Genomic DNA, 27,990 nt, shown 5'->3' on the forward strand with positions numbered 1-27,990 from the left:
ATGTCGTCACCTTCCTATTTTATGTATATCAGACATTAATTTAATTAAAAACATTAAAATATTATATTTATTTAAAGAAAAGAATAATTATGTATTTTAAAATTTTCATATAATCTTTTTATAAAAATAAATTTTTTAAAAAAATTAGCCCATTTTTATTTTTTTTATCTTGATTTTGTAACTAAATTATAATTCCGTTACACTTTTTAACCTTTATCGTTAATGGTGTTAAAAAAATAGCAACCAATCAAAACACGCCACATATCCTCAATTGACCGCTATTGTGGATGATAACATGGCCGTTGCCCGCGTTGACACCATATCAATAAATTGTAAAAATTATTAAAAACAGCATAAAGTATTTAAAAATATATAAAAATTGTAAAAAAATAATTAAATTATAAAAAAATCAAATACTGTTAACAGTATTTTAAATTTGTAAAAAATATTATTAAAAATTATAAAACATTATTTAAATTTTGTAAAAATTATTAAAAATTGCAAATAATTATTAAAAGTTGTAAAAATTATTTAAAAATTGTGAACCAATAGAATTTAATCGGAAATTTCATAACTTTTTAATCGAATCATATGTTATTGCTTCAAGACCTCAGATCTGTAAATAGTAATGCTAGAATAAATCAAGAAAAGAAAGTAGATGACAACATAGAAAATCTCCTTGTATTCTTTTGGAAATTTTAGAGAAAATTGAAGAAGAAGAATTTGATTTGTTGATTATTTCTAATTTTTAATAATTTTTAACAAAAATTAAATAATGTTTAATGATTTTTAATAACTTTTTAAAATTTTTTAAATATTTTAAACAATATTTTATAAATTATTTATAAATTTTCTCCTTTTTTTAGAATTTTTAAATATTTTTAATGTTTTCTAATAATTTAAATATTGTTTACAATTTTTTGATTTGGTCAACACGGTTAATGGCCATATCATGGTCCACATTAGTGGATTAATCTTATTATAGGTTCTGGTTATATCTGTTTTTTTTATACAATGCTTAGAACTAACCATAACCCCTCTCTAACTCTTAAATTGGAGGATAATGCGCTTCAGTGCAATCAAACCTACATCCTCCTGTACTGACAACAATATCAATGCCAATCGAGTTAAAACTTAACCAATATGAAACTTTAATTATTAAAGTTAAGTAGCAAGTGTATTGAACTAAAATATTAAAAAGAATACTAAGAAGTTGAGTTTTGGTCAACAGACTATGAGTTATATAAGCTTAAAATATGTCACACAATTTAAGGGAAATATGGAACTTTTCTTTGTATGCCCAAATATTTTTTTAGGGTTTAATTAAAAGGATGGATGGCCATAAATAATGCAATATTTTGTACAAAAGTCAAGCCTTTAGACAGCTCTTAATTAGGCTATAAACAAGCAAAATTTTGTCTTCAATCACTTATTTATGTATAGGTTTAAATTATATATAATTGATTATTAACTTGATTGATATGGGTATTGTTGTTAATGTAGGAGGACATAAATTCGAGTGTGTGCATTATCCTCCAATTTATGGGTTGAGGAGGGGCTATGAGTAGGTCTAGACATTATGTCAAAAAGAACAAATATGAACTTATAATGAGATTGTTAAAAAAAAAGATATTAGGCATCTAAATACAATAATAATACTAATTAAGTTAAGATTTTATCAAAATTTACGAATAATTTATGGAAAGAAAGAGTTGTGATTTGTAAGTTCTAACATTTTGATATAATAATAAATTTAACTCTCAATCATTATCGTTTCAAGAAAAAATCAAATCCCTTCTTCTTTTTAACGCTTGGTATTAAAAAATAAATTAATAAAAAAATAAAATTTGATTTTATTCAGATTACAATTATTATTTTGTATCTTGTAAATCAAAACCCATCACCATAATTCAAATCGGTTGGTAACGTCCCTCTAAAATAGAAAAAATTTCATTTAGGTCTTTTAAAATTTTTAGAATATTAAATTAGTAAATATAAAATTGCACTTTGACCTCCCTAAAAATTAAAAAAAAAATTGATTCAATCCTTTAAAAATTATAAAGATATAGGCTATTAAAATAATAAAATTACATTTTTACTATCGTAAAAATTATAATTTAATTTCGACCCTCCCTAAAAAAAATCTTACTTGGTCCCTACCTAAAAGGATAGTTAGCTATGACCAAAAAAAAAGAAGATTATTTAAGGGGTTTTAAACTTTGGCATATAAAAAAACATTTCTTTGGAAAAGGATAAAAAAAAACCTAGAAACCCCATATTTCCCAACTTTAGGATACACAAAATCTTTTTCTACTATTTTCTTTTTGCCTTATCTTTTTCACCCCTACAAGCTTTCTTAATGAAACCCTAAATCAAATTTCTTTTTTTCCTCTTTGAAGTTTCAAATAATATATTCTTGAATGGCATCATTTGGTCGGAGAAAATGTAAGCATCCACCAATACTAACTTTAGACTTATAGAAAGATTGGGGTTCTCGTCTAGTTTGATAAATTGGTAGGTTGGATAAGATATTATGGTAATTTATTATGCTCGGATTGTTATTTAATAATTTAAATTCGTTAAAAATGAAATCAAATAAAATTAGAAAAAGTCGATTGAGTCTTAGTTCGGTTGACATGGGTATTGTTGCTAACGCAGGAGGAGGATATGGGTTCGAGTGCGTTGAAGCGCATTATCCTCCTATTTATGGGTTGGAGATGAACTATGGGTAGTTCTAGGCATTGTGTCAAAAAGAAGAAATATGATCAGAACCTATAATGAGATTGTTCAAAAGTAAAATAAAATTAGAAAAGAAATAATATCCTATGCATTGTATTCGTCAGTGTATGAGTCTCGTGGAGGAACGATACCAAGGGGTTGATAGAGGTTAGAACCGGCCTAAAATGGAAAAATATCACATTGACCCATTTATATTTTATAAAATTATAAATGAGTAATTGGTCAAATTGCACATTGGCCCCTCAAATGATAAATAATTTAATTTAATCCTTTAAAATCTATAAATATATAAGCTAATACAATGACGAAGTAGTATTTTAGCTCTAAAAATACATAACTCAATTTCGACCCCCAAAAAATAATTTTTGGCTTTGCCTCTAGTCTCATGTATTATCAATGAATATTAATAACTCTCATGTTTGAGTTTATAATATTGGGTTTAAATTTTAGGGTTTTAGTATTTATTTATGTTTAAATAAAAGTTATTGATATTTACTTATGTCGTCAATAATACATGAAACTCTTCCACTACAATTGTTATACTTCCACTCGTGTTAGGACACGTGGCAAGCTTAGAGGGCACTTGAACAGTAAACCTGCCACCAGCAAGTTGGGAGGTCACCTATGAAATAATTCTCTTGAGAAGATTACCACCTGAACATGAAGTCGTTCAATCACCAAACATCACTAGGCTCAACTGCTTTATCTCATCAGAACTAGAATGAACAACAAGATTTGTCCTATCACAAACATCCTCGTCCCACTAAAGACATCCTTCCAACTAGGGGTGAGTATTCGATCGAGTCGAGTAAAAAATTTTCGAGTTAGTCAAGTAGACAAACCTATTTTAGCAACCAAACTCAATTTGAATTTTTTTCGAATCGAATCGATTCGAGTCAAAAAATTTCGAGTTAAATCGAGTTAAGTTAACGAATCTTATTATTTATACTTAATGTTGCATTTAGATGGACCGATTATTTAACTAGTAGACGAAATATAAGATTATTTAACTACATGAACAATATAATGATTTTGTCTTTTAACTTAATAGGTAAAAATTTATCAAAACGACGTAATTTTGTCTTTTAACTTAATTATTTTGAATTTTAACTTTTAAAAAAGTAAACATTTATCAAAACGACGTAGTTTCGGATTTTCGGATAACTCGAATTGTGTAACTCATATTCGAGTTAAACCGAAAAACTTAATTTTTTATTCGATTTGATCCAAATAACTTGATTAACTCAAATAACTCGAACTATTTAATTCAAAATTTAAATTTTTTATCAAGTTTTTCGAATCGAATCGGATTTTGCTCACCCCTAATTCCAATGCGCATGATGGCTAGATGACAAGTCCAACACGTTAACACCATATTACAGGAGACATCTGCTTATAAATACCTCCAATATTCCCTCTACACTCAATCTTCAAACTCCCTCCATCTCCATTCTCCATAACTTCCGACTCTCAACCTCGAATGGGCGAATCGACCTTCTCCGTAACCATTCTCTTTTTTTCTATACTCTTCCCTTATCAAGTACCATATCAGTATATCAAATATTCTCCCAATTACAAATTCTAATTGCTACTCAACCTAAACCATCAACATGCTACTTTCCACCTAAGCTAAAACTCAAAGTAAAAGCAAAGGAAAAAAAAAACTAATTATATTCCATTTCACCCAAATGTGAAAGTTAGGAATATAGTTTAAAGAAAAAGCTATATATACTTTGATGATGATGTTGTCGGCCATTATTTCACCACATAAAAGAAACCTTTTTTGTTTTTTTCATTTTGAAAATATTTTAGGATCACTTAAAAGGGGAACACACAAAGGAAAAAATAAATTCAATTTTTAAAAAGATCAAATATTTAATTACAATTAACTTTTGGTTAATAAAAAATAAAAAAATAATTATAAATTTAGGCTACAATTCTTGTTATATATTTTTTGAACAATCCCATTATAGGTTCTGATCATATATGTTCTTTTTTACACAAGCCTTAAAACTACCCATAGTCCCTCCCAACTCATAAAAAGAAGGATAATGTACTTCAACGCACTCGAACCTACATCCTCCTGCATTAACAGCAATACCTATGCTAACTGAGCCAAAACTCAATCAACATTTATTGTACTTGTTTTAGTTACATTTAAATATATATATTATTATAAAGGTTTATTCAATTAAATAAGTAATGATGAAAAAAGAGAGTTAAAAGTTTATAATGAATTTTATTTGATAAATAAAAAAAATAATTGTAATTTTGCATGAGAAATAAAAGTATTAACTTTTTATTTTAATTTTACTTTATTTGTAGTTACAAGTGAATCGATTAATTTTTTTTGAATTAATCAAATCGATAAGTCTTATTTTTGACAGCGAAATTTTATTTAATTTTTACCAAATCGAGTCAAATAAAAAATCTTGACCATTTAAAACCGACATCTATAAGTCTTCTAGCCATTTAAAAAAAAATTAATCGAACCGCAAATGACCCTTCGATTAGTATAATTAAATTATAATTAATTATTCGAGGTATTCAAATAACTAGAGTTGTACAATTAAAATTCGAGCTAAACTATTTAACCATAACTATTTATTCAAGTTCACTTGAAAGTTGAATAAATTCAATGACTCGAATTATTTAATTTGAAATTGAAATTTTAATTAATTTTGTCGAACCGAAACGAATTTTGCTCGCCATTATTTAAAAAAAAATCATATATTAAATAAACATAGAAATGAGTATTCAAGTACAATATACATATTATATATAAATCTAAAAACTTAAAAGAGAAAAGCATTGGTATGATGGAAATGGAAGATTGAGAAATTGTTTGGAAGGAAAGAAAAAATGTGAGATTATATTGATCCATCATAATGAAAAATCATTGATTTATAATAACTTGTTGGTTGAGTTTCTTTGGAGGGAGCCTCTTTGCCTTCCATAATGCTTAAAGTGGGATACAAGGCATGTACAATTGTACAATTGAGTACATTCCTTTTGTTTTGAACTAAAAAAAAAAATAGGGACCATCCACACATTTGCATTTTTGCAAGAAAGCCCACCATTTATATTTTTCTTTTCATTTCCCCTCTGGAATTGGACTAGCTGGTTAGATGGATTGAATCAGTATTGACCGGTATATTGGTTCAGATAAAGGGGTTAACTCGATTTATGAGGGAATTACTTGAAATTGGTAAAAAATCGAAAATCGAGATAAAAAAACAGTGATTGCATCAGTTTATAATTTTTTAATTATTATTAAATTAATGATGTTATTAGTAAATTCAAATTAATAAAATTATTGACGACTATTTTTAAAGTGATGACGTGGTTTTTTATTGTAATAAAATTTATGCCACCGTTTTAACTACAACGATGATCATTTTACATTATCATCTATTTGGACATCGTCGAATTAAAATAAAAGTTTCAAACATGAATTTCAGCATGGTAGAATGATTAAAATCACAATTAGACCTTGAACTGATGGTGAAATATGTCTCCAAAAACTTTAGTTTAATATGCAGTTTGATATATGAACTTTAATTTGTTGTGATTATAGACATGAAATTTTGATTGTGCTTCAAGTAATATCTCACTCAACCGCCATATGTTGTATTTTAAACATATCAATATTCACTTAATTTTGTACCACAAATTAGGGTGAAGTGTGTGAAAAGCCCTTATTTGACCAATATGAAAAGTTCGATATTTATGTGAGCATAGAGATGACATTTCAAATTGCATATTCGGATACCCGACCCATTTTTTGGGATTCGAATTTTAAAATTACTATTCTCTACAGATTTGGAGCGGATGCAGGTAGATGTCCTAGATATCCATCATCCGAATCCACATTACTTATTTAGATCATGGATGCAGATTCAGATTCGGATATCCAAGTCCATTGGTTACAAAATTCTTATAATTTATTATTATATATAAAAAAATTTAGTGGATTCGAATTTGAAATCATTTTTTACGTGTATTTAAATATTCAACTGATAATAATATTTAATCCAAATTTAGATTCAGATAATAACATTTAAATAATTTGTGTATGATAAACATATTCAAATATTTAAAAAATTTATGAATTCGAATAATTCAAAAAATATAAATATTTGAAAAAAATACACCAATTTAAGCATTTTGCTAAAAGAAATTGCAAATCATTTAGCTAAGGGTGAGTTTGGATGGGCGGTGCGTTTACCTACGGTTAGTGTAAAAATAACGGTGGCGGTGAGATTAGATACTGTAGCGTGAGACAAAAAGTAAGCTAAACGCACCGCACTGCACCCAATCGCCCATCCAAACCCATCCTAAGTCTCACTTACCTATGGGACTAATATCAATGAAGGAAAACCCAATAATATCTAACAACTTTTAGGCCCCATTAACAAGGAGTGTACACATTGGTTGGAGCCCAATTTCTTAATCCAAATCTATGAATCATGATGCCAATTATAAGCTCATGTAAAAATGGAAGTGATCCAATTGTACTAATATAAATTTATAATAATTTTGTGCATTTTTATAAATTTTTGTAGGGTGATATTTTAATAATTTGATAGTTGTATTTCATGTTTTATTCACGTAGATCATGTAAGTAGAATTTTGAAGAAATTAAAAATATTTAACTATTTGTTTAGTGTGAAAAAACTTTTGACACTTAAATTAGATATATATTAGAAAATGAAATATTATGGATCGAAGTGATAAAGTTATCGGATTGGTTTGAATTTTTAAATGCATGAAAAATATAATTATATTAATAAATTCAATTGTTGAGTTATTAAAAATATTAATCGTATAAAATTTTATGTAAGTGCGTAAGTCCTCATATATATATAATGGATAATTATCAGGTGCATTAACAAGAGTTAAGAAAACTCTAGAGTTAGGAAGTTACTAGAGTTGTCCATGAGTTGAGCTACTCGCTTAAGACTAAGGGTGATTTTGGATGAGCGGTGCGTTTACTTGCGGTTAGTGTAAAAACAGTGGTAGCGGTGAGATTAGATACTGTAGCGTGAGACAAAAAGTAAGCAAAACCACTGCACCTAATCGTCTATCCAAACTCACCCTAAAGGCTCGTTAAAAATATGAAAATGTTTGGATAGAAGTTTCTAATAAAAAAATCAAAAAAGGGGTTTCGGCAAAAAATTAAATCTTTTTAAAATATGGACCAGGCTTGAATTTCAATATTTAAGACTCAACTTGACCTGTTCTATACATTGTAATATATATTGTGTAAATTATATCACATAACAGTAGGTAAAACATAAAAATATGTGTTAAGTGGTCTAAAAGAGAACTTTTACTAAAAGAAAGGGTATTTAAAATATTGAATTAAAAAATAATAATCTGAGCGAGTTTGGACAAAATTCTAAACCCATATTTCAGGTTAAACTAAGTTTAGACAATGATAAAGTGTATTAATATAATACATAAACCTAGCCAGGAATAAAGCCAGAATTTTTACAGTGAAAGGTCGAAATTGAACTGAAAACTTTTGGAGGGGCCAAAACATAAATTTTACTATTTATTAACTAAAATTTAAGGACTTAAAAAAATCTAATATACCAAATGAAGAGGATCAAAACCCTCTTAACTCTCTTTTAATATCACCCCGAACTTCATATGTATCAAACTTTGAATCTAACGTGACTCGATTTATAGGCACCTCCAACAATTATTTCTGAAATATAAGGGAATTATACTTAACAACATTTTAATTCCTCTTAATAGATTACAAGATAAATATGCATGCATTTAAACGTAATTCTAAACAATTTTAGTAGAAATTTATAGTAGTAAATATAATGAAAAATTATAAATATTTGAATAATTTTAGTGAAAAAATAATAGATATTTTTAATTTTCAAAGTAAGACGTTATTTCTTTCATCTACTCATTTCAAATATTGGTTGAGGGATTTTATTTAGGTGAGCCTTTGAAGTCAATAAAGCATTTATTTATCAATAATAAAATTTGAGGCACCCATTTTTGTGAATAAAAAGTATTAAAAAATATTAAAAAGGAATTTATCAACCAACAACGTAATTTTCATATTTACACCAATCGCCTAATTATTTTTTGAAATCATATTGTTAGGTTGGACCGACTTGATATTTTTAGTTATTATAGATTTGAATTTTAAATATACAAATAATTTCATAAGAAAGAATGAAAAATAATATTATTTGATATCTAAATTTAGTTTTAATGTTGAATTTAGTATTTGAGAGATTTTTTTTCTCAATTTGGTACCTAAGTTTGGCTTAAATGTTTACTTTAGTATCTGGGTTTTTCTCAAATTAATACCTGAGCTTTATTTTGTCCCAGTTAAGTACTTGAATTTGACTTTAATGTTCAATTTGGTACCTGAGCTTGCTTTTGTCCCAGTTAAGTACCTATGTTTTTTACTAAAGCACACAGTGGCATATCTAGGGGGCTGACAGGGGCCTCGACCCTCCTAAAATGGAAAATTATCTATTTAGGTCCTTTAAAAATTTTAAAATTTTAAATTAGTAAAGGTAAAATTACACTTTAACCCCTTAAAAATGATAAAAATTTGATTTATTCCTTTAAAAATTATAAATATATAGACTATTAAAATTTAATTTCGGCCCCCCTAAAATAAATTTTTGGATTCGCCCGAGAGCACACATGTCAAATATTTATTGAGCCACGTAATGCTATTTGGTTGGGGTACCAAATTGAACATTGAAACTAAACTTAGATACCAATTCAAGACAAAAAGGCTCAAGTACCAAATCGGACATTGAAGCCAACCTAAAGTACCAGATGATATATTACCCCTTTTACAAAATAACTGAAATGGTGTTGGCCAACCATAGACTAAAACCCGCCATTGTTTTTCTAAGCAACCATCTTTATTCTTTATTTGGGTTAATTTCACATGAACTCCCCATACCCCAAATTTAAATTTTTTTATTAAACCCTCAAAGTATTAGTATTATACTAATTAGATTTTTCGATCCGTCTACCCAATTTGGATGTTAGCTGAAAATTCAAAATTTGACGTGAAGCATATTAAAATCATGTGGATCAAATTGTAAATACATGTATACGTACTATACATATTATATGAGGGAGTCATTATATTAGGAGTCAACTTGTATTTTTCTCCCTCTACTCAAAATATGGACAAATTAATCTCTATACACGTTAGTTCAAAGAGCAAATCGGTTATTCTATTAAAAATTTCTTCCAATTTTATTGTTTTAAACTGGTTATTATACATCAGCATAAAGTACACGTAGCACGTCACTTGTCACTTTCTGGTTATTCTATCAGCTACGTCAATTTTTAACAATACAAATGAATAAAAATTTTAACAGAAATGACCAATTTTAACAAAATAAAAATAAAAATAAAATCAATTTAAAATCCCAACAAAGGCACAAAATTTTTTTTCTAAGCAACAATTTTTATTTTGTTTCCCACTAAAATATTTTTGATTTTCAATTTTCGAAGCTCAAATATATATAAAAAAAGAAAGAAAAGAAAAGAAAGGTGAATTTTCAGTTAAGAAGATAGTGACATGAACATACCAACCACATGGGTAATGTAATAATAACTATGGAAACTGAAAATTCAAGCAAAGCTAAGCCATAGTTGTTGCAGGCTAATGGGGTCCTTCCCCTTTTTCCTTTGGGTTAAATTTAGCTCGGTCCTTATATTTTTCAAAATTTTAAAATTTAGTCCTCATCCAACTATAATCATTAAATTAATTAAGTTAATTACTACTAATTTCAAAATTTGATGTGATAAAACATATTACCGTCCAATGTCATGTCAACTTATTATTTCCACGTATTACTCACTAAAAATCCAAGTAATAGACAAATAATTCAATTGGAGAATACAGACTAAATTTACAATTGTACATAGGGAAGAGGAATTTTCAGTTTTAATTGAAAAAATTGACCCATTCGGTTTTTTCAATTTCGGTTTAGTCGGGTGAGGCAAATTGGTTGATTTTGACCTTGATTTAATTGCGTAATTCGGTTGGTTATTGATTTTTGAATATCAAAATCGAGTTGACTGAAAAACTGAATTAATTTATATTATTTTTAATTATTTACAATAGACTTATAATTTATAATATATAATAGATATATAACCATATAACTCAACTCAATAATCTAAGGTTGGTTAACAGGAAAACTTGACTGAACCAATCAAATTAAAATTGGTTTGATTTGGTCAGTTTTCTCAAGTAAAGTCAATCGAATCGATCTTCTCATGTTAAAGTTGGTTAAGTCAGTTTGAAAATAAAACCGACCAAACCGATCGATTAAACTAATTTCTCTCCCTTAACTGTATCCATATTATAATACTAGTAATTGAATTTAACCAAATGGATTTAACTCTTACTATTTAGATCACGAGTCAAATTTCAAAATTTGAAAAGTAGAGAGATTAAAATGGCTTATTTGAAAAGTACAAGGACTAAATCGATAACTTTCATAAAGTACAAGGGCTAATAGGAAAATTCATCCTATTTTTTCATCTCATCCTTCTTTTCTTTTTTTCTTCTTTTGCCTCAAATCTTTCCCACCATTCACAATTTAAACTTCCAATCTTTCAATGTCCCTTGTTTAATTTTTCTTTCATCCCAACAATCCTTCTTCTCACATCTACATTTCTTCAAACACTTGTCGTGCGTACACGAATATGTCAAAATCTACATAAAACGAATAATCGAGTACCCTATTTTTTTCCATAAATATGGTAGCATTTAATGCGTCATGTTTCTTTAATGGTTCCTGCCTCAACCTGTGATCATCATTCACCATTGCTCAAAATTTTTTTTGGTGTGACATTGTCTCCCCTGCAAACAGGTTTCGTTTCTGGTGTCAACTTTAAATTCTATTTAATGCTATAGTACTGAACATATATATACGTATGTATGTGTATGTATAAGCTACCAAACAATATTAAATGAAGAGCAAAGCTTTAAGGTAAATCAACCAGTGAAGATTGAAGTTCAGTGTTTTTCTTTTTAGTGTTCTACAGGCTTTGAATGGTGTTTCTTTCATGGAGGAGAAAGATCAAGAAACAATGTCAAAAATGGATGATTACGAAGTGATTGAACAGATTGGGAGAGGTGCTTTTGGTGCTGCATTTCTTGTTCTTCATAAAGCTGAGAAAAAAAAGTAAGCTTTTTTTTCTTCTTAATTTTCTGTTTTATTAGTATCTCAAATCGAGATCGGATACAAATCTGGACATGGATACGGAGATATAACCTTCCAGCTTAATTAAACATATCCGAATCGAAGTAACATGTTTTTCCTAGAAATCTTGGATCATGTTAAAAATATTGCAGTTTCGTAGTGTGATTATTGTGGTAAAAGTATTATGAAGCTCCTTGTACTACTAGTCAGATTACATTTTGTCTCTTTTACTCAAAAAATGAGTAAATTAGTCCCTCTACGTTAGATCAAAGAACAAATCAATCCTTTTTGTTAAAAATTGTATCCATTTCTATTATTTAAAATCGGCGTGGTTGACGAAATAACACGTGTACCTCATTTTGACGTACAAAAACCAGGTTTTAACAATAAAACTAGATGAAATTTTTAAGAGAAGGATCAATTTGTTTTTTTATCTAACATATAGGAATTAATTTGTCCATTTTCTTAGTGAAGGGGTAAAATGTAATTTAACTTTTATGGTAATTTTTCTGATTATTGTAGATTTTGGTACATTATCTTTGATAATATATATGTGCAGGTATGTATTGAAGAAGATTCGTTTGGCTAAACAAACTGAGAAGTTCAAGCGTACAGCACTTCAAGAGGTTTACACTTATTTTTGGCACAAAATTATTTCTTTTGTCTCAATTCAGTACAAGTACACGAATCAAACATTTATTGAATTGTTTGGTCTGTGAAAATTAAACATCGAAACCAAATTTAGGTACCGAATTAAGACAAAAAACCTTTCAAATACCAAATTGAATATTGAAACAAGACTCAAGTACCAAATAGTATATTAACCCATCAAGAAAATATAAAAGCTAGTGGAAAGTGGAAACATATTTCCAAAGAAGATGTTTACTTAATGTTGTTTACTTATTTCTGTTTGCAGATGAATTTGATGGCAAAGCTCAACAATCCATATATTGTAGAGCACAAAGATGGATGGGTGGAAAAGGTTTTGATTATACACATTTATTATTCTTGTTTTGGATGATTTGATCCCTTAATCAAACTTGTTTAATTCTTGAAATGTAAAATATAAAATATAAAATATAATTGGCATTAACTTTGGGTTTTTTTTTTGGATTAAAAATTCTTGTTCTTGTAGGAATCTTATGTTTGCATTGTGACAAATTATTGTGAGGGAGGAGACATGTAAGTTTGTTTATCATATAGTTGACATTAATCACAATTTCGATCTTTGAACAATCTGATAGCTGAATCATAAGGACATCCAATAGACACAATTTATAATTAATTATTGTCATCTCGTAATGTGTTATTATCGATGTTGATTGAATTTTAACTTAGTTGACGTTATTGTTACTATAAAAATTTAGAAGATATGGGTTTAAATACACTTAAATGTGTAATATATTTGTGTAAATGTGTTCATAGGTCGGGTCAAGTTTAAGCATAGTATTAATATACTTTGTGCTTGCTTAAGCTCGACTTGACCCAAAATATGGACCTAAAATTTTGTCTGAGCTTATCTATAATTAGAAAATGGGTTGAGCTAGAGTCAGGCCTTAAATGTTAAAACTCAATTTTTAGGTCTAACATTTTTGTCTAAACCTTCGAATTTAGACAAATAACCTCACCCTTATACAAATCTATGTATATAGAAAAGCAGAGCAGAGATTTTAGTACACTATATTTAGGTATGCTAATATACAAAATTATTATTGCAGGGGTGAGATTATAAAGAAAAGTAGAGGAACATTCTTTCCAGAAAAGGTTCGCAGGGACCTCTCCATATTGTTGAGGGATTTATGACTTTTTCGGAAAAAGTTTACGAAGTGTTGTTTGTTTAGAGTTGATATTGATTTCAGTGAAAATTTTATCTTTCGATTTTGCTATGGTTAAAGAGATAGGAATGTCATGTGTACTGCACGTGGTTGGATTCGAACTAGTGTCTTATAAAACACTTATGAGCGAGAGCACTACTGATTGGGCTAGCTCCCAACAAACAACACTTCTTAAATTTCTTCCAAAGGAGTTGGGCATCCCTCAACACCCTTCTTACTTCTTTACTGCTCACCACTCACCATATACTCCTTCTTCTTCTTCTTCTTCTTCAGAAGCTTTGCAAATGGCTAACACAACTGTTAGTGGCAGTGGATTACCTTCATTCCAACCGTGTCCTTCACAGGGATCTCAAAGTATATATATCTCAAATTTAAGACACTGTTCTTTTTTGTTCTGTTTTCCGTATCTTTGTCAACTAAATTTTTGTCTCTAAAAAACTCAGTGCTCCAACATTTTCCTTACAGAACAGAATGACATTAGGTTAGGTAAGAAACTATTACAGTTCCTATAAAGCCTTTTCTTTTTTACTTAATGTTTCACTTCCATGCTCATTGATTTATATATTTAATTATATTATATAGGTGACTTTGGACTAGCAAAACTGCTAAACCAAGAAGATCTCACTTCAACTGTAATGCCTTCATTTTCTGGGAAACTTTTAAAACATTGCAGAATCTTATTTGATTGCCTGTTAATCAATTTTTTTCTGAAAATTTAGTTTAGTGTTGGAAGGCCGATTTTTTATAGAGAAGTCTACGAAGTGTTGTCTGTTCGGAGTTGGCGGACTCTTTAATAGGTCGGTATTGTCCTTGTATCGAGCTGGGATTGCCCCTCAACTCTAACAATAACCCGAGCTAGAGGCGGGGTTCACAGAGCAAGAATGCTTAGTTGGTGCATGGCCACCTACCAAGTTACCAAGGAGATATGAATATCCGCGCATAGTAGGGTTTGAACCAAGATTTTCAGAATCGAATTAGTGGTTGAATTAGTCAAATCGTCGGTTCAACCAGTGTATTCGGTTCGATTAAATAAATCATTATAAATATCATAAAAATAAAAATAAAAGATTAAAAATCCAGTTCAACTGCTTATTTTTTGCTTGGTTCAACCGGTTCTTGAGTCAACCGATTCAATGCCCTTCTTTGAATCGGTATTCCGACTAGTCTAGTCTGATTCAAACAACCTTAGTTTGAACCCTAATTTGAACCCTTGCCCCTTAAATGACAACTATAGACATATATACCCTATCTGACGAGACGTTCCTGCTTTGTAATCCCGACTCTAGTTCAAACTCTCATCAGAGTTAGTAGATCCTGGCTAATTGAGAGGTTTGTCAAACTCTGAACAGTCGTGGACTTCTACGAAAGGATTGACTTCCCTAATGTATCAAAGTTTGAGGATCAGATAATAGCTGATATAGGCACCAATGTTACTTCTATTCTTACACAGGTTGTAGGCACTCCAAACTACATGTGTCCGGAGCTTCTTGCAGATATCCCATATGGCTACAAATCAGACATATGGTCCCTAGGTAATATACATAAACCTGAAATAGTGTTACTTGTATAGGATTGTCGGATATCAGTATATTCAATTTTTTTTTAAAAATTATTTTTTTATAAAAGTAAAAGTATTATGGAGTATTTATACTAAGAGTTAGATTACATTTCATTTTCTCTATTCAAAAAATGGACAAATTAGCCTTTGTACATTAAATAAAAAAATTGATCATTTTTGTTAAAAATTTCATCCGTTTGTACAATTAGAAATTGACATGACTAACGGAATAATTAGATAGTGTCATGTGGTATGCCACGTGTATCTCATACTGATGTATAGAAGCTAATTTTTAATAGTAGAAACGGATGGAATTTTTAACAGAAGAGCCAATTTGCTTTTATCTAACGAACATAAACTAATTTGTTTATTTTTTGAGTAGATGAAACAAAATGTAATCCTACTCCTAATCCAAAAGCCTCCATGTTACTTTTATCTCTTATATCCCAATGTCTATGTTAAACACGATCAGAGATGAATTTAAGAGGTAGACAATGACCTTGACCTCCCATTGAGAAAATTATTTTTAAATTCTTTTAAAAATTATAAAATTATAAATTAATATAATAATAAAATTTTCTTTTAATCTCTCTAAAAATTTATGGTTTACTTTACGCCCTTAAAACCATTTTCTGCCTTAGTCCCTGAACACGATTACTTCATGAAAAATGTGTAGTTGGAGCAACATAACATGTATCTTGTTATATTTAGGACCATGAACCTAGTGGTTGACATCATTGGAATTCCAATACATTCTTACAGGTTGCTGCATGTTTGAAATAGCTGCACGTCAACCTGCATTCAGAGCACCTGTAAGCATTGATTTGGTAAAAGTATCATGGAGGCTTTTGTATTAAAAGTTAGATTATATTTTATCATTTCTATTAAAAAAATAAGCAGATTAATTCTTGTATATTAGATCAAAAAGTAAATTGGTCTTTTTGTTAAAAATTTCTTGCATTTTTACTGTTAAAAACTGATCTTTTTATATCAAAATAAATGTGTATCTATTTGATTATTCAGTCAGCGACACCAATTTTTAATCGTAAAGATGAATTGAATTTTTAACATAAAGGACTATGTTACTTTTTTATCTAATGTATAGGGATTAATTTATCCATTTTTGAATAAATGGGACAAAATGTAATCTAACTTCTATTATAGAAACCTCACGATACTTTTAGGCATTGGTTTGGTTTTAATCTTTACTTAGAAAATTTTCATTGTCCTTCATATAAGAGCATGAAACTGAAGTTCCATTTGTCATAATTATTTCAATTTGCAAACAGGACATGGCTGGATTAGTCAATAAAATAAACAGATCCTCCATTTCTCCACTTCCAACAATGTATTCATCTGCACTGTAAGTAAAGCTTATTACCTGTTCGTGTATAAATTTGATTCATTTTCCAACTTTATAAGTTACTAAATAATGCAATGAAATCTCCCCCATTTGCAGTAAGCAACTGATCAGAACGATGTTACGAAAAAGCCCGGAACACCGACCGACTGTAAGTTCAACTAATCCGATGATATACTTATGTCCTATCTCAGTAAAACTATCATAAAGACCCCTGCCAAATTAGTCCTTGTACATTTTTTTATTAAAAACTGGCGTGATTGATAGAATAACTAGTCAGTAATACGTGGTTTGCCACGTTTACACCATGTTAACATACATGAATTTGTTTTTAACAGTAGAAATGGATGAAATTTTTAACATTAGAACTAGTTTGCTCTTTGATCTAACATACAACAACTAATTTGCGCAATATTTTAGTACAGGGGTAAAATATAATCTGACTTCTAGTACAAGTGCCTCTATGATAGTTTTACTGTCCTATGTCACGTCTTGAAACTTACTGCATTTTAATTGTTCCTTCAGGCTGCTGAGCTTTTAAGGCATCCACATTTACAACCATATCTTACTCAATGCCAGAATCTATCACCGGTTTTTCTCCCCGTAAAATCCGAAGCAAGCGTCAAAGGGAAGCTGAAAGGAAGCCCTTCGCCCCACAAATACAACACAATGGATCCCCAAAGTGAAAGACCAATCCCATCAAATGAGTCTGGCACCTCGAGAATAATCTTGGAGTGCACGTCAAGCAATCTTCATAAACAAGAATTCACCTCCGAACCATCTCAACCGGGTAAGCACGACGACAGAAGCCAATGCAATGGAGATTTAAAGCTAATACATGCACCAGAAACACCACAAAAGGCGACGATGGAGACTAAACGGAGACTCCAACCCGAAAACCGAGTCAAAACAACAGAAAACGCGCAAGAAAGATCGATAATGAACACATTAACGATGCTCCACGATTACGAGAAAAAGATCAAACAAGATCCTCAGAGCTTAGAAAGAGCTGAAGCATTGGAATCATTGTTGGAGATTTGTGCTAGTTTACTTAAACAGCAAAGACTTGAGGAACTTGCAGGGGTTTTAAGACCATTTGGTGAAGAAGCTGTTTCATCAAGAGAAACAGCAATTTGGTTAACAAAGAGTTTGATGAATGCTAAAAGCAAAATCCCAATAGATCATAGGAAATGAATTGTGAGTTTTTAACAAAAAAATCCAGCAATAGGTAACTCAATGATGTTTTTTTTTGTGTGGTTTTTTTTTTTTAATTTTGCTATTAGTTTTTGTAGTTCGTGAAAGTTGTGGATTTAATTCCTATAATTTAATTAATTTTAATCCATGCACTTTTCGAAATGGCCAATTTTAATCATTGTACTTTTCAAAATTTGAAAATTTAGTCCTAAATCAAGGTTGTTTGAACTAGACTAGACCGACTATTTGAATTGGAAATTGGTCAGGTATCAGTCTGAAGAAGGGCATTGAATTGATTGATATGGGAATCGATATTGATCGGTTGAACCAAACAAAAAACCGATTGAACTGAGCGGTTTGAACCAAATTTTTATATTTTTATTTTTTAAAGATTTATTTAATCAAACCGGACGGACAGGTGGTTGACTTTGAAAACTTTGTCTTGAACCAAACAGTAGTAGTTAAATTCGTCTCTTTAAATTCAATTACTAATCATATACTATGCCGATAGTTGTAAATTTAGTTCACATTCTCTAGTTGAATCATTCCAAGTCCTTTTTTTTCAAATTTTGAAATTTCAGTCTTAGTACAAATGATAATCATTAATTTATTAACCGAAATTTTAGTGAGTAATTATGAAAATAACAAGTTGACATTGCATTACACATATGATAATATGTTTGTCACATCAAATTTTGGAAATAGAAGAACTTAACTTAAGTTATCGTTTGATAAGGACTGAAAATTGAAATTTTAAAAAGTACAGGGACTAAAAATAACTAAATTAAAGTACGGGATTGAGTCCTAAACTTTTGCAAAATACAAGGACTAATAACAAAATTTAACCTTTTTTGTGTGTTAAAATTTGATATTAGTCCTTGTATTATTTGTAACTTGTGTATTTAGTCATTGTATTTTAACTTGGTCATTTTATTCAAATGTATTGTAACTATTGAATTCATTATGTCCTGCTATTTCTAAAAAGTTAAGTGCTGTAAGTTCTTGTGTTTGTACAGAGTTTGAGATTTGGTCATTGTACTTGAAAGTTAAAAATTCAATCCTATTATCTTTTCAATTTAGAAATTCTAATCCAATCATCGTCGTTGGCCGTTTCTGCTAAAATTTATCAATTTAACATATTTATTTTCTCTTAATCATAAGTCACGTCATCCGAGGGCAGCCAATCAAAATTTCAAGTTAACAAATTCTGATAGAAAATGTTTATAATTTTAATGACTAAACTAAGATTTCTAAATAAAAATGTAGGACTTAATTTTTAACCTTTTAATGATATGGACTAAATCTCAAACTTTATCAAAATACAGGGGACTAACAGCATATTTTAACCTTCTAGAAACCCATTGACCAATTGTCTAGTTTAAGAATTATTTTTTTTCAAAGCATATGGCAAATGCCATTTTCCTTTTAACCTTAGAATAAGGTCTTGGCGAATAGTCTTTAAGATACAATAAAATATATTCTGGGGTAATCAAAAGTCGTGAAATTTGAATTCCGTGAATAGAAAATTCCGGGTTTAAAACCGTCATAAGTCCTTATATTATTTTCAAATTTAGAATTTAATCCCTGTATTTTTATTTCTAGGAATTTAATCCCTTTACTTTTGAAAATTCAAGTTAATTACAAATTTATTGATTAATTTCTAATAGTATTAATAATTGGACCTGAATTTAAAAATCTGAAAAATAGCGAGACTAAATTCTTGAAAATAAAAGTATGATGATTAAATTCCAGATTTAGGAAGAGTATATGGACTAATGGCATATTTTAACCAAAATTCTGAGTATGTCACATACAAAATTTTCGGGTTAATTTTATTGGATGTTCTCAAACTATAGCTCAAACTTTAAATTAGCCCTAAAATTTTAAAATATTTTAATTGAGTCTTTAAAGTCAGTCATCAAATTGGTATTAAATATGTTAGCTCAAATCAAATCTATTGTGGGTATTAAAATTTACATAAACCTATCTATATTTATAAATGATTAACTTAAGTATATTTTAGCTTCGTCCATATTATTTTTTTATTTTTTTATAATAAAAATTTTATTTTATTTTTTATTTATTAAAATTTTATATACATGCAACTTATTTTTTTTAATGTTTTCATGATTGCATTTATATATTATTATAGATTTAATATTTATGTGTTATAAATATAATATAATATAATATATATAAACTTAGAGAACAAGTTAAGTCGGGTCAAATTTGGGCCTTGAGCCTAAGCCTGAAGCCCTGCTCATATTTTAAATGAGTCTATTTACTTATTTTTGTTTAAGCTCACTTTTGGACCTAATATATTTTTCCAAATTCTTCCAATTTTTAGTCGGATCTTCAGGCTTGGATGGGCAGCCCGACCCTTGAACAGATCTACTCACATAAAAGTCATGTTAATTTACGAACTAAAAATAATCAAATTGGAGAATACGAACTAAATCACAAACTTACGAGACAAATATCAAAATTTGACTTAATAGATTTAAGCTACCGTTTTAGTTTAGGACTAAAAATTTTAAATTTCGAAAAATATAATACTAAATTGAAGGTTGTTTAAACTGGACTGAACTAGCCGGTTGGACCAAAAATCGGCTAAGGTACCAATTCAAAGGAGGACGTAGAACCAATTGACTCAATAATTGGTACAGATCGGTTGAACCAAAATTTTGATATATATTTTTTACTTTTATGAAATATTTAATGCTTTATCTAATTGAATTAGATGAACCTATTAGACTAGTTGAACCGGTGAACCATTGACCTAATCGGTTCAACCATTGATCGGATTCCGGAAAACGTGGTAAAATTGACCAAATTTAGAGTATAAAACACTAAATTCACACCTTATACATAATACAGGGACTAATAGCATAATTTAACCAAATCCAACAGTCAATGCTGAATATTTTATCTATCATATTTTGTTCATTCCCTTTTTATAGAGCATTTTATATATGTCCAAATTTATGGGTAATCTACTTGCAATATTCAATTAATTGCAGAAAAAAAAAAGAACAATTGGTTGAAGCATGGAATAGACTGTAGAGCAAGAAAAATGATGGTTTAAGGTTTTAAAAGAAAAGAAAAAAACCAGCATGAAACCATAGCTCCCCTATTTCTTCAACCTCTCTATTAATTCATCTCTTTCTTTTTCTTCAATTATTCCTTCCTTTTTTGTTGTCTTTATTTAATCCTTTTTGGGGTTGTCATTATCAGTCCAAAATCCAAAACCCCACCCTGAAATTATCAAATTCCCACTCCCAATTTGCTTATAGTTTTTTTTTAAAGGAAATAAAAGAGATATAGAAAAAAAAAGGAAGCAAAAGTTTCCATGGATTCTCAGGTTTTGGTGGCGCTTGCTCTCTCTCTCGTCGGTGGATTGAGTACTTCTCTAGGTGAGCTCACCAGTATTTTTTTTAAATTTTATTTTCCCAATTTTAATAAGCTATTTTTTATCAGTAAAGCCTTAATTGTTTCATTGTTATGATATATGTGGTTCTGGGTACTTTGTACTTTGTGGTTTTTTAATGAATTTGTATGTAAATTTCTTCCATGTGCGACAAAAACTGTTCATATTTTTGTTTTGAAATCTATTCAACACGATGGAAGTTTTATTAGTGTTTTGGTGTGTTGGATTTTATCTATATAAATGTGATGGCTTTGTGTTGAAGTTCCAGTACTGTGAAAATCGTAGTATGAAATTACAAATGTTGGCAATTGGTGAAAACATTTTAGTTGTAAACTTGGTTATTCGTGGGTGTATTGTTTAATAAGAAAGTTTCATGCTAAGAGCAGAGAATTCCCAACTTTCTATTAGTAATTTATAAAGTTCTAAAACTCAGGCTTCGGTTTGAGTGTCTGATATGGGTATGTTTAATTTTTTAAAGAGTTTTTCATGTATTTGGAGGATTCTAGGAGGGTCATGTACAGAAAAAAAATGAAGAGTTGAAGTAACATTGCTTTTATTTGTTATATTTTCATAGAGATTTCAAACGTCGCATTTACTAGTCTCAGTGTTCTACAATGACAAAGAATGTTAGAGAGACCGTCAACCCTTGCCGTCTTGTGTTAAACGGAGGAAGGAGATAGATCACTGATTGTGGATATATCTGAGATTAACCTCTAGGCTTTGTAGTTAGCTTTCAAGCAAGATTTAAAGAGCTCAATATCTTGTAGAAAATGAGTTGGCATGTTGTGCTAGAACTATGGGAATGATTTTTTTTGCTTCAAGTAGTAATGCAGAAAGCACATCCTTGCATCTCTGTTAGTCCTATTGTCATCCCCAGTTTCATAATGGCTTCGACTTTGTTGTCGAAGGAAGTGCTAAGTTTTTTTTTTGTTTGGTGTACTTGGTCTCGAATTTGTTTAGTTTTCAACGTTATGGTGTACTGAAATTTTTTTTTGATAAGTTTAATACTTAAGCATAAAACAGTATGTTATTATCTCTAAGTGTATAATATCATTGTTTCTGTTGATTCCTTTTCTTCATTACTTTTTTTTTTTTTAAACATAATGCCTAGAACTACCTCTAGCCCCTCCCCAACCTTCATATAGGAGGATAATGTGCTTCAATGCACTTGAATCCATGTCCTCCTGGCAACAATGCCGATGCCAGTCGAGCTAAGACTCAACCGGCATTTTTCTTCATCACTTATTTGGTGCTTGTTTTCATACAATTAATGATATGCGACTAGTTCTGGAACAGTTTGCTGTTTATTCTAACAGCTCATCCTCCATTTTGGAACAGGTGCTCTTTTCGTAATTCTTAATCAAGCTCCCAATTTGAAAATGCTTGGGCTTTTACAGGTAATGCTACAAGATCTGGTTCCAAAGAAGAAGGATGAAACCCTTCATCCAAATATTAGTTACTTGGTGATTTTTTCTAATAGGAGTTTTCAATGCTAATAATTAAATATTGAATAGATTTTGCATTTTCAATAACTTTTCATTGAATATATTCTAATTAAGTGATTTAGAAATACTATAATCAAACACATTGAAAAAATATTAATTATTAAAAATTTTAAATGCATAAAACACACCATCTTTTTTATTAAAGAATTATGCATTAAAAGGATTGTAGCCTTGAACATTTGTTGGTGGGAATTTTGTTTGCTTAGCTGCTTGGTTTTTTTCGAAGTTCTTAGTAAAAAGTTGTCCACCTTATATTTCTTTAATTCAAGAATGCTACACCTATGTTACTCGGACTCGGGTGTGAGTGTCGGATATGAGTATGTATCTGACACTGGGTATGGTAAGTTTTTCCATGCATTTGAAGGATCTTCAAAAGTCATATCCCCATATCTGTGTGTCGGAAAGGAATGTCAGACACAGGTGCTTCATGAAAAGTGAAGAGTCCGAGCAACATAGTGCTACACAACATTTTGAAGAAATATAGATGGATTGTATGCAAATATCTTGTCTAATACCATGTTGTCACCTTAATGCAGGGTTTTGCTGCTGGTCTAATGTTGAGCATATCATTCCTTGATTTAGCTTATAACGCTATGAACTCAATTGGGTTCTTGAAAGGCAACCTCTGGGTTAGCTATATCTTATCACTTCCATTCTAATTGCCATGCATGACCTTTTTCTAGTTCAGGGTCCTTTTATGTTCTCGATATCTAATATTTCTTTCTACAACAATGCAGTTTTTTTCTGGTGTTATCTTCTTTGCTGTGGTTGCCAATTTTATACCTGAGCCTACCCTATCTCACAGTTCTGAGGTGAAAGGAAAAAAGGTTTGGACTATTTTTGTGTTATACATCTTTATTTAAACCAAAAGGTTAACATATGCCACAGGTCCTTATAGTCTTTCTAAATTTGAAATTTAGTCCATATAGTTTTATTTTCAGGAAATTGGTCCCTCTACTTTCCAGATTTTAAAATTCAGGTCCAATTGTTTTTTTTTTGTGAAATTTGTTGGTGTGACATTTTGAAAAAATAATAAAAAAAACTCACTTGGTTGGAATGTAATTAAAAAATGACGTTGTAGTGAACCTGAATATAATAAAATAATCTAACTGTATCAACATTGGACTTGAATTTTGAAATTTGAAAAGTAGAGGGACTAAATTCTTAGAAATAAAAGGACAGGGACTAAATTCCAAATCTAAGAAGAGTACAGGGACTTATAGCATATTTTAACCCCATTAGTATCGAAAGGTTCATTGACTGTTTGCTAATGATTTGAGAACAGAACAAGGGTGATGAAGGGGGCAAGGATATGATGAAAAAGCATCGACGCCAGGTTTTTTTCAGTGGAATTATTACAGCAATAGGTAAAGCTGTCTTGTAGTGGAATTTGTTTCAAAATTTTGGATATTTGACATTTCATTCGCAAATATTTGGGGTATCTGGTTTGAAATTTTGGCAAATTTTCGTATTTTTAGTATTTGGTTTTGCTCTGCAAAAAGAAGAAAAAAAAAGTGTGAATATTTCATTATTTTCTTTCTCCATTATTTATATATTTTTTCTCCTTTATATGATATTAGGACAATATTTATTAATCTCGGGGTGGGAGATTCAACATCTTAGTTCCCTTTGAACCCTTTTTGGTCTCCCCTATTGCTTCTTTCCTAACCATGGGACGTGCTCATACCGGTTTGGGTGACTGAATATTTTTCCTTTTATCAATGGCAGGCATAAGCTTGCATAATTTTCCCGAGGGGATGGCAGTTTTCCTTGGATCCATGAAGGTAGGTAGTCCCAACCTACTTTATTCAAATATTTTTAGCTGGTTAATTTTGGAGCTTTTTAACTCTAGAAGCGGTTTTCTTGAATGATAAGTTACCTTTTCATGGTTAGCAATGGTGGTTGATTCTGAAATCTAGATACTGTTTTTCTTAAATGTTATCAACTTAAATTATCATTGTTATTCAGTGATTTTTCCATGATTCTAGATTATTGATGTGCCAAGTATTTTGATTGAACTATTCTGAAGCCTATAAAACCTCGGAAATTACACCAGGAGAAGGTTTTCTGTTAATAAGAAATACTCCTCCTGTGCCAATAAAAATATCAACGTTGACATTTTTAAGGTCTAACTTTTTAAACTTTGACTTCAATTATTTTAAGTATTTTAATTTATTAAATTTTATAAAAAAATATATTTGAAAACTACTTCATTGGAAGTTTCTATGATATTTTTTTTTTCAAATTTTTATCCATAATAAATTTTAAAAATAAGAAGTCAGTTGAAAAATTTTTACTACTAGAAGTCCAAATGTGACATTTCGTAGGACGTAGAGAGTACTAAATTTAGGTTCCTGATTGATCCCAAAGGACCCTTTTTACATAGAACCTCTTTGTTGAGGTTGGGGGGTTGATTCCGATGCCAATTATAACTCCTACTCCCCACTCCCAAAACAAAAGCCGAATGCTACCATGCCAAGTGATATACGATGGTGAGCAATTTATTAGTTCATGGCTGTAATTTCCATATACAAGTCTGCAGAATATTGAGAATATTAAAGTCGGAATATACTCATCAGAAAAAAAACATCTCAGTATTAAACTTGCTTTGCTATTGTTTCGCTTTGAAGGAATATCTTCTCGATGCTAGCAACTCATTGGTTGAAATGGTTCATTCTTGTTAGCTAGGAGAGGCTACTGATTTACTGTAGGAAGTATTGAATTGATATAAATTTCTAGTTGAGATCCCACAATGTTTTTCTGTGTATGCTAATGAGTCTCTTTATCTTGCCTAATGTTTCTCTTATAGGGCCTTCGTGTCGGTCTTAATTTGGCTTTGGCCATTGCTTTGCACAACATCCCCGAGGTACATATTCTTTAATCCAGTAAGCGGACCTTGAAAGCGACCACTTAAGTGGTCGGTTCCTGGTTTAACTAGTTGAAAATAATCAAAATAAATTACGTTTTCTTATATGTATATTGAATTTAGTAATTATGATAATGGTGTGCATTTGGTTGATTATTTTACAACTGCTTTATCAATTACCACGGCGAGGTGTATATCCCATACCTTGTAAAAAGAAAGAATTAGAATCCAGTTTCAATGAACAAGAACCGGTCTAATCCATGATACATGTGTATGCATGCATGCTGAACTATTTTGTTAATTGATCAAAAATCGGTCATGCTTACAAAATGCAATATTCTAATATCTTATAATATAATTAATGCATACATACATATATATGATAGAGTGCAAGTTTTTTTTTCCCTTAACTTCTTTACGTTCATCTTATAGGGTGTTGCTGTTGCACTGCCTGTTTATTTTGCTACACAGAGGTGAGAGTTTATTGAGACACCGGTCTTGAAATTCGGGGTTCAAAGTTGACAATCAAATGGTTAGAAAGTAGGGATTTCCAAACTTGTAGGTGATAGGTCTGAATTTATTTGGCACAGTGTGTGAGACTGAGAATTAATACTTAATGATAGGACAATAATCGTGGAATAATGACTTTCTCATCTATTACTAGCTGATTTTCGTCTATTCTAGTCATGATAGTTGGATTAATTTGCCTGTTATGGTGCAGGTGTTAGCGTAAATGAACTCGAACTTATTTGTATGACGAAACTGTTAACTGTTTGGTTTTGTATTATTTATCAGCAAGTGGCAGGCATTCAAGTTGGCAACTCTTTCTGGTTTTGCGGAGCCGCTCGGCGTTGTAATTGTTGGTAAGCGAATAGTAAAATTTAAACATAAAAATTCTTTTGAAGAAGTTAAATGTTCATATTCTAACAGAAATGTAAACATCGGTTATGAGTTATAAGCTGTGATATCATGAAAGTACTGCACATCCACTTTCTTCTTTTGTGAATCGGGAATGGTTTTTTTTTTTGTTGAATTTATAGCCTATTTGCTTTCAAGATTTCGTATCTTTGTTGATATATCTTTGTTCTTGCACTGCAGCTTATCTGTTCCCGAGCAGCTTAAGTCCCGAAATTCTCGAGGGCTTGTTAGGATCAGGTTTGCCGTACCATCAATCATTCGTATTGGATTTTGGTTCCGGAAAAAAAGAATCTAGTTTACTGTGCTCTCTGATATTATCATCTAGTGAAAATCTCTTAACTCTAAATTTATGTTTAAAATTTTCAGTTGGTGGTGTGATGGCCTTCCTAACATTACATGAAATGCTGCCATTGGCATTTGACTATGCCGGGCAGAAGCAAGCTGTCAAGGCTGTGTTCTTCGGGATGGCTTTCATGTCTGCAAGGTAACAAGCTTCTAATATTCGGTTCTTAGCTCGTATATACACATGCACTTTGATTATCGTTATCGTATCGAAAGATTAATCATGCACAAACAATGTTCCAAACTCGATGAGGAACAGAAATATTAATCCAAGGCACATCATGATAACACAAAATAACATGGGAAAAAACAGCATTTAGCAGAGTTATTGGTAAAAATACCATTTAGGCCCTTGTATTAGGAGTCGGATTGCATTTTGTACTCTCTACTCAAAAAATGGCAAAATTTGTTACATTAGCATGAGTACGTGTGGCACGCCACGTATAATTGTCTAGCTATTTCGTCAACTACTTCAGTTTTTAACAGTAGAAATGGACAAAATTTTTAACAAGGACTAGTTTGCTCTTTGATCTAACATACAAAAGACTAGTCCATTTTTTGAACAAAGGGGAGCAAAATGCAATCTAACTTCAGGTCTCCATGATACTTGCATTATATATGTTCGTTTTCTTACAAACTTTGACGTATCTCGTTTTGGTTTTGTCTGCAGCCTATACTTTCTCGAACTAAGCTTACCTAAGGACATGAGCTTGTAACCTCTTTCCATATGAACAAAAATATGTTGTAAATTCCTGAACTAAGATGTTTTATTTTAGTTGATTTCTCTGATAATTTTAGCCAAACTATGAGATATCTTAAAAGCAAAAAGGATGAACGGCCCCAGTTTGCAATGTACATAATTTGTTTCCTTATAACAACATGAACATTGAAAAGGGGAAAAAAAGAGGGGGTTTCAAATAAACTTATGGATATTGTATTTTTATATACCTTGACTGTTTAATTTCCTTACAAACCTCATTTTTATTTCTTTAACAAAGTGCAAATTCAGAATATTGAATCTTTCATCT

At 30.2% G+C, this 27,990-nt stretch overlaps 2 protein-coding genes across 4 annotated transcripts; both read left to right on the forward strand.

Moving 5' to 3' along the window:
• Positions 1–11,344: 11,344 nt before the first annotated feature.
• LOC121220161 (serine/threonine-protein kinase Nek6) lies at positions 11,345–18,073 on the forward strand. 3 transcript variants are annotated; one of them, XM_041099430.1, is made up of 14 exons: positions 11,345–11,624; positions 11,790–11,939; positions 12,517–12,583; positions 12,874–12,939; positions 13,093–13,139; positions 13,676–13,721; positions 14,066–14,146; positions 14,236–14,278; positions 14,375–14,424; positions 15,243–15,324; positions 16,113–16,162; positions 16,640–16,713; positions 16,810–16,861; positions 17,236–18,073. In XM_041099430.1, the coding sequence occupies exons 2-14, from the start codon at positions 11,821–11,823 to the stop codon at positions 17,902–17,904; spliced, it is 1,446 nt and encodes a 481-aa protein (XP_040955364.1). In that variant the 5' UTR covers positions 11,345–11,624; positions 11,790–11,820; the 3' UTR covers positions 17,905–18,073. The 3 variants fall into 3 exon arrangements, with proteins under 3 accessions (XP_040955364.1, XP_040955365.1, XP_040955366.1); XM_041099431.1 differs by having other exon boundaries at positions 11,348–11,624; positions 11,800–11,939; XM_041099432.1 differs by lacking the exons at positions 14,236–14,278; positions 14,375–14,424 and having other exon boundaries at positions 11,359–11,624.
• A 2,786-nt stretch (positions 18,074–20,859) lies between these two features.
• Positions 20,860–27,907, forward strand: LOC121220162 (zinc transporter ZTP29). Its single transcript, XM_041099433.1, has 12 exons — positions 20,860–21,317; positions 22,670–22,728; positions 23,373–23,465; positions 23,574–23,663; positions 24,122–24,203; positions 24,565–24,620; positions 25,646–25,702; positions 26,135–26,175; positions 26,498–26,565; positions 26,801–26,857; positions 26,987–27,104; positions 27,633–27,907. The coding sequence occupies exons 1-12, from the start codon at positions 21,254–21,256 to the stop codon at positions 27,676–27,678; spliced, it is 831 nt and encodes a 276-aa protein (XP_040955367.1). The 5' UTR covers positions 20,860–21,253; the 3' UTR covers positions 27,679–27,907.
• Positions 27,908–27,990: the final 83 nt, after the last annotated feature.

The sequence above is a fragment of the Gossypium hirsutum genome, chromosome D08 (assembly GCF_007990345.1).
Source record: "Gossypium hirsutum isolate 1008001.06 chromosome D08, Gossypium_hirsutum_v2.1, whole genome shotgun sequence".
NCBI classification, from domain to species: Eukaryota; Viridiplantae; Streptophyta; class Magnoliopsida; order Malvales; family Malvaceae; genus Gossypium; species Gossypium hirsutum.

Bases quoted from the DNA above. Each gene is read 5' to 3' on its own strand.
- LOC121220161 (XM_041099430.1), top strand. From the start codon at position 11,821: ATGGAGGAGAAAGATCAAGAAACAATGTCAAAAATGGATGATTACGAA. The intron at 14,425-15,242 runs GTAATGCCTTCA...ATTCTTACACAG, and splicing joins AAGAAGATCTCACTTCAACT to GTTGTAGGCACTCCAAACTA. The intron at 15,325-16,112 runs GTAATATACATA...ACATTCTTACAG, and splicing joins ATCAGACATATGGTCCCTAG to GTTGCTGCATGTTTGAAATA.
- LOC121220162 (XM_041099433.1), top strand. From the start codon at position 21,254: ATGGATTCTCAGGTTTTGGTGGCGCTTGCTCTCTCTCTCGTCGGTGGA. The intron at 21,318-22,669 runs GTGAGCTCACCA...ATTTTGGAACAG, and splicing joins TGGATTGAGTACTTCTCTAG to GTGCTCTTTTCGTAATTCTT. The intron at 24,621-25,645 runs GTAGGTAGTCCC...TTTCTCTTATAG, and splicing joins TTTTCCTTGGATCCATGAAG to GGCCTTCGTGTCGGTCTTAA.